The sequence below is a fragment of the Geospiza fortis genome, unplaced genomic scaffold, assembly GCF_000277835.1.
Source record: "Geospiza fortis unplaced genomic scaffold, GeoFor_1.0 scaffold291, whole genome shotgun sequence".
Lineage (NCBI taxonomy): Eukaryota > Metazoa > Chordata > Aves > Passeriformes > Thraupidae > Geospiza > Geospiza fortis.
The window spans coordinates 288036-295595 of record NW_005054650.1 but is presented as its reverse complement, the minus strand read 5'-3'; the positions used below and the strand labels follow the sequence as shown (position 1 = coordinate 295595).

Below are 7560 nucleotides of genomic sequence, written 5' to 3'. Positions count from 1 at the left end.
TTGAAGGGAGTGGAGGGATTGGAGGCTGGGGGAGCGCAGGTGGCTCCTCGGAGCTCGCTCGTCCCCCCTGACCGCAGCGAGACGAGAAGGGGAGGAAAGCAAATTTGCTATAGGTGTCAGACCTGTGAAATCACAGGTCTGCACCCCGCTTTTGAGAACTCTCCCTCAGCATAAATCAGGAGCTCTCGGCAGGTTCTGGCTGCTCCTCACCCTGCGCATCCCAGCCCAGAGCAGCAGAGGGGAATGTGGAACAGAGGGGCTCCCTAGGGGCAAACCAAGCCGAAGGAAAACCCCAAAAGTGCAGCAATAGCCTGTGGGAAGCTCAGCCAGCCTTCCCCCCGGAGGACACTTGTCCCAGCTGCAGACCCAGCTGCCCCAAAGGTCCCCAGGCTCGCCCCCTGCCCCGGGGCACAGAGGAGTGGCTGCGGGTCAGGCACGGAGGGGATGCTCAGGGGGAGACGGGAAGGAAAGGAAGAGTCAGGAAAATTAACCCACAAACACCAGAGGTTTATGTCCAAAAAGGAGACGGAGGAGTCCTTTTTTGGCTTTATTTGAATAAAGTGAGAGGCCATGGGGCATCCTCTGGGGTCTCTACAATTTCTGGAGGATGCAGCCTCCCTTTTATCCCAATTTCCCGGCTGCATTTCCCGTCTCTCTTTCCCCATTTCTGAGGTGCTTGAGAGGTACAGCCTTCCCAAAACACCTGATACCAGCGATTCCCCTCTAATGTACAACTCTCCCTTTTAATTTTTAATTCTTATGGAATTGAGGGGTTTCTCTTCCACGTTGTTTCTTCCATCTTTCAGTGTCTAATTTCATTTATCAGCAAACCTAAAGTTTATTTGTAAAAGCAAATATCTTTTTCCATTCATCAATCAGGGGAATCCTTCCCATTGTTTCTTTTCTCTCTCAGTGCTGGTTTTATCCACCTGCAGACCCACGGCTTGTTTGGAAAGACAAATCCACAATTCCTCTCAGAAGGGAAACAGATGGATAAAGCCCACATTCCCCATTGGTCTTAGCAGCCACACTTGCACTAAGATGGTTTGGGGGAGCTCCTGTCTGCACAGAAAATATTTCTGCTCTTGTTTCAAGCATCTTTCTGGTGAGGGAAGGGAAAAACAGGCAGGGAGGTGTTGGTTCCTGGTTTAAGGAGAACAGGGGCTTGGCTGAAGAAAGAGGATGAGAAAGAACTTAAACCCTCAGCCCCTCCTGGAAACAGCTGTGCTCTTGAGAGGAAAAATCATAAATGCATTATTTTCATGGAGATCTTTCCTCAAACACAAGTGCAGCACATCCTGAGGGGGTGACCCTACAGCAGGGACAGGACCTGCCCTAAACCTTATCCCATTCTTGCTGTAGCCCTCCTTTACAGACAGGAATGATGGAGAGGAATGGGAATTCTTGGATAAGATGTTTTTAAAGCTTTTACTTGCAAGGCACCAGGCTCTCTCACTGTAAGAGACTCTGTGCCCCTTTGCCATCTGCTTAGTCCAACAAAAAATTAAAGCTGCCTGGGGAAAAAAAAAAAAGTAAAAAGGAGCTTGTTTAAGTTAGATGAGTGTTTCTATAAAGGAAAAACTTTCTATTTTCAATTATTTATTGCTAAAATATGAAGGAACTCATCAAATTACTACAGTAAGTTCACCAGATTTTTGAAGAGACTGAAAATACAGCTTCCAAATTAAAGATGAGAAACAAAAAAATAAGTGACCTAAAACAAACCTTTCTGTAACAGAGTTTACTTTTATTCCCGGTACAAGGAGAGTGACTCCTCACACCCACTAGGATTTTTAAATCTGTGCATTTCTGTGATGGTTTTCTTACAATTCCAAAACACATAAAGCTCACTTGAGCTGAATTCAAGTAAATCCCCAAAGAGTTTTCAGAGTGATCAACCTCACCACTGAAAGAACTCCCAGCTCTTACTCTCATACATTGTTTTTTACTCTTGTGAGTAGTGATTCCCCAAGCCACCTGGAAAAAAACAGATATTAGTGTTTGAATGACAGGGTGAGTTACATTTTTAAAAGTAAATTGTATTTCTGATGCAGAGGGATTAAACCCACCAAGGTTTACAGTTGTCAGGGGTTGGAGTCCAAAAAAAGTCACGGGTTTTTTTGCTATCCTTGTAGGAAAGATGTCCTGTTAGACAGAGTTGGGATAACAGATTGTAAACCCAGAACAGAAAGGCACCACTGCAGCTGCTCAGCTTTAAGGGAGCCACAAGGGAAATTCCCCTTTGTTTATAAGGGATTTTACAGCTCCTGGGTTTGTTTCCTGCATCACAGCACAGAGACTTTTCTTCCATCACAGCAGTGATTTCACAGGTCTGGCACCTAGAATAGAATAGAATAGAAAATTCCCTTTTTACACACAAGTAATGGAGCAAAGGATATAAGACAGTACAGCAGTACTTAAAGAATATTACATTTAAATACTATTTTGCTAAGAGAACACATTGATGACCAATTTTTTGATATTGGTGATGTTTGGACTAACAGGGAATATTAATGCCATATCTAGGGGCTTTGGGATTCTGGTCAAGATGAGATTTTCCTCCGATCTCTTGGTAAAAATAATCCATATTTGGGAAATGCTGTCACAAGGACAAGACTGGATTTTGTCGTGGAAAAAACCGACATTTGGTACAACTTTAACTAGAAAATGGAGCTGCTAAAAGGGGAGTTTCATGGAAGTCTGAGCTTACATTTGGAAGGCCAAAACATTCTTTGGATTGTGGCCATCTTCTGTTAACTCTTTTTAATATTCATGGACTATAGGCCAAGTGTTAAAGAGAGCTGTTTAAAAAATGCCAGTCAGTGTCAAAAAAAGTCTGTACCTATCTCCTGATAATTTCAGGTAAAGGCTGAAACTTAAACATAATAAATTTACTTAGGAAAAAAAGGAAGTAAGCACAGTGATGTGGAGAAAATTGTTTAATTAAGTAGCTGGTTATGCTGCTTGAAGGATACTGAAGCTGCACTTCCAAACTGTCCTGGCTGGACTGAGACATTGTCATTTGAGGGGGAACAACAGGCAGCTTTACCACGTTTTTCAGTCACTTTTTATCAAAAATATTCCTTGAATGTTGGCAGGCATTGAATAGGGACTGTTCCCTAACAGAGAAATAAATGAGTTCTTGAGAGGGAAATTAATCAAACTTCTAGCATGTTAGTACTTTCAACAGCTCAAGGATAATTTAGGAGCAAAAAATCACTATGAATAATAAGTTTCTTAAGTACAACAGAGTGACTAAAGGCCATCTGAACCAAAATCTCACTTTCTGCTTGAATTTAGTCTGAATCAAAATCTCACTTTCTGCTTGAATTTAGTCTGAACCAAAATCTCACTTTCTGCTTGAATTTAGTCTGATGAACAAGAATTTTCTTCTTTGCAGCTCTAATTTCTTAAAAATCTATCAGCAAGAGACTTGCCAGTTTCTAGAAACTTTCTCCCACTCAGTCAGGGAGAAGCACCAGGCATCCACTTAGCATCTCCCAGCAGATTCCTGCTCCTTGGAAATGTAATACAATAACAAATCATGATTGCTGAGCCTCCCTGTAGGAAAAGCTCTTCACAGACAGCAAAAATTAAGGAGGCATTTCATGGTAAGGTCAGGATTTAGAATTTCCACAAAGCAATCCAAGGTTTTGGGCTGGTTTATTTTTGTTTTTAAATCTGTTCTTAGTGAACTTTGTTTCAGTGTAATTAAACTGTGCAAACATTAAAGCCCATTTATTCATTATTATTGCTTTCTTCTACTGGGTTAGAGATAAGGAATGACATCAGTAGCTCCTGAAGAAAGGGCACATTAACCTGCTTTGGAGCAGGAGCTCCCCTGATCGAGTCTGCAAGTTGCTTCCTAAATCCTGCCCTCAGCAGTGCCAGGAGAAGGTTTGGGAAGCAGTGAACACCATTTACTGTATTCTGCTGGTTTATTCACAGAATCCCAGAACTGTTAGGGCTAGAAGGATCCCTGGAGATCATCCAGCCCAGGCCCAAATGCAGTTCATGTATTCCATATGCAACCAAGGACAGCTGTCCAACCAGGCAGCTTTCTTTGCTGGTATTTTTTCCAGTTGAAGACTCAAAGTTGCCTTTTTTCCCATTATTTTGCCATACATTTAACTGGAAGTACGTGGGGGTGAAGATCAGTCATTCCAGCTTCTTACATCAGCTCCTTGCCTTGGCCATGCCCCTGCACTTAAACACATCTGGGGAGCTGGAGACAAAGACACAGACTGGGATGTAACCACTTTCCAGACACGCTGCTTTAATTTCCATGAGGCAGTTTCTGTCCTCAACATCCATGGAGCCATTTCTGTCCTCAACATCCATGGAGCCGTTTCTGTCCTCAACATCCATGGAGCAGTTTCTGTCCTCAACATCCATGGAATAATTTCTGTCCTCAGCATCCATGGAGCAGTTTCTGTCCTCAACATCCATGGAATAATTTCTGTCCTCAGCACCCATGGAATAATTTCTGTCCTCAGCACCCATGGAGCCATTTCTGTCCTCATCATCCATGGAGCAGTTTCTGTCCTCAACATCCATGGAATCATTTCTGTCCTCAGCATCCATGGAATCATTTCTGCCCTCAGCATCCATGGAGTCATTTCTGTCCTCAGCATCCATGGAATCATTTCTGTCCTCAGCATCCATGGAATAATTTCCATCCTCAACATCCATGGAATAATTTCTGTCCCCAGCACCCAGGGAGTCATTTCTCTCCTTGTTCTCAGGAGATGCTCAAGGGCTCTGTGAGCTGTGAGCAGCTGCCACAGAGGAATTGTCCTGGCAGAGCCTGAAGGATCCAGGATCACAGCACTCCCCAGGGTGCTCCGGTCTCCTCTGCCTATGGATGCTGCTGGCACCAAGGGCACAGCTCCTCTCCCAACACCCACCTGTGAGTAAAGCCCAGGCAAGAAGGAATTTGACCTCTCACAAGGCAGCACAAATCATTTGAGCTCAAACCGTGATTACTGGAATAAAAAGGATAAAGTTAAATGAAGTATTGCATCACTGAGTTTCAATAGGAAATGCTGATTATTGAACAATCTGTTGCATTGTATTGCTCTGGCCGTGTTTGGAGTTATGAGGGTGAGAAATCCCATGCATCTCAATGCTGGTTGTGTAAATACTTTGAGCAAATATATCCACAGTCTCAATTTCCTTCCTTATTGCTTTAGGAGATTTACCAGAACATAAACTCAGATAAGCTATGAAATGGCACAGAATGTGTGTCACCCTCACAGACATTTTTCACCAATGGACAGGAGGCAGAATTTGGTCACTTATCATTTGCTCCAAGGCATAAAATATCATTAATCAGTCCTGCACTGTGGATCAATACAAGAAGTTAGCAGTTGGGAAGCAGAAGATGCTTATTAATCCTGAAAAATCCTAATATTTTGCACTTGATCTCAAATAGGCCTGGCTTCTTTAAATGTTTGAAATCTGTGTGAGCCTAGATTGTGTAGGAAGAGATTACTCATTACCTATAATTTGAACGACTGCCTACTGACTGCCAACTGCTGGATTCTCAAACTGTTGGAGGTTGTAAATAAGCACTGGCTTGTTTAAATTATTTAGTACAAAATATGTTAATATTGCTTTTTACTAGCACATTTTAAATTGGTTTGCCAATATGGAGCTTATGTTATGGTTCAGGATCAGCTGTTTAATGAGACACGATGAATTAAAACTGCAAGGAATTAAATTTCTTCTTCAGATTGTGGGATCTAAAATAGATGAAACTCTATGAAAACTGTTTGGGATTGGTTAGTGGGGTTTCCTAAAACACAAATTACCTGTATGTAAATTTCACAGTCATATTTTCCGAAAAATCTCTTTGCCAGGATTTTTCTCCTGGGAACCTGAGAAGCCTCAGAGAAAAAGAAAAACAATATGATCTCATTTGCTTCTCCCTGGTTTGCTGCTCTGGAATGTGGTTGGAGATTGTTCATCCAACACGTGGTTTTTTTGATCGGTTTCATGTGAATTGTTTTAACTTAATGACCAATCACAGCCAGATGTGTCAGACTGTGGAGAGGAGTCACAAGTTTTCATCATCATTCTTTTTAACCTTCTGTCTGTATCCTTTCTCTATTCTTTAGTATAGTTTTAGTATAGCATTTCTTTAATATATTATAAATAACATACAATAATAAATCAGCCTTCTGAGAACATGGAGTCAGATTCCTCATCTCTCACCTCATCCTAGGGACCCAGCAAACTCAACATGTAAAATGTCTTAAAAATTTGTTATTTGGGAAAGCCCTAAAAGGGACAGTGCTAAGCTGAGGCACACTACAGCGACTGAGTAGGTTTTTTTTCTTTCCTCTAGTTCTGGAAGTAAAAATCCCCAAGCAACCCAACACGTTTTCACCCAGGAGTGCAAACCATGACTGAACGTCCAAGGCCTGGACGCCCACTCCGGTTCTCCCTCACCAAAAAGATGTCCAACAACACAACAGAGGCCTCCAGCAACGCTCGTCGAGCCCTCCTAGGCCTGTTCCTGGGCAGCATCTCCCTGACCACCATTGTCATGAACATACTAGTGCTGTGTGCTGTGAGAACAGAGAAGAAGCTGCAGACCGTGGGTAATTTGTACATCGTGAGCCTCTCCATCGCCGACCTGATCGTGGGGGCGGCCGTCATGCCCCTCAACATCGTGGACCTGCTGAGCCCCCAGTGGCCCCTGGGGCTGGCAGCCTGCTTGTTCTGGCTCTCCATGGATTATGTGGCCAGCACAGCCTCCATTTTCAACCTCTTCATCCTGTGCATGGACCGGTACCGCTCGGTGCAGCAGCCGCTCCGGTACCTCAAGTACCGCACCAAGATGAGAGCCTCACTGCTCATCCTGGGCGTCTGGCTGCTCTCCTTCACCTGGCTCATCCCCATCCTGGGCTGGCACGTTTTTGCCAACAACGGGCACAGGACGGTGGAGGAGAGCAAGTGTGAGACGGAGTTCTTCGAGGTCACCTGGTTCAAAGTGCTGGCAGCCATCCTCAACTTCTACCTGCCCTCGCTGCTGATGCTGTGGTTCTACTGCAGAATCTTCAGGGCTGTTCGAAGGCACTGCCAGCACCGAGAGCTCAGCAATGGGTCCTACTGGTCCTCCATGGAAAAAACCACCACTCCTCAGACCAAGATGAAGGATGAGAAAAATATCTGCCTCCAGGAGCAAGTCTTAGGTGGGAACACCCCCGGTGCAGACAAGCGAAGCTCCCCAGAGCCCCATAAAGTGAAGGCAGAGCTTCATTTCAGCCATCCTGACAGGGCTTCAAAGGCCCTGAGTACTGGGAAGGATCTGAAATGGAGCTGCTGCTCTCTCACCACAGCCAAGCCTGAGCCTGGCTTGGATAAAGCAGGGAAGAGGGGGGCATGTGCCACGAAAAAACCTGGGAATAAGGAGCAGCCTGGCTGCCAGGACAGTGACTCCAGCGGGGCATCAGACAACCACACCTTCACTGAGGTGGCCCCGCAGGCACAGCCCGGCCCCAGAGGAGCCTGCTGTCCTCAGGGAAGGATGGAGCACAGGCACTCCAGGGGAAT

At 44.5% G+C, this 7560-nt stretch overlaps 1 protein-coding gene across 1 annotated transcript in view; it reads left to right on the top strand.

The window, feature by feature from the left end:
- The first annotated feature begins 6406 nt into the window (after positions 1-6406).
- HRH1 (histamine receptor H1) overlaps positions 6407-7560 on the top strand; it is a 3072-nt gene continuing 1918 nt past the window's right edge. The window contains exon 1 of the mRNA XM_031064905.1: positions 6407-7559. Coding sequence (XP_030920765.1) covers positions 6407-7559 — 1153 coding nt within the window. The remainder of the gene's footprint in view (position 7560) is intronic.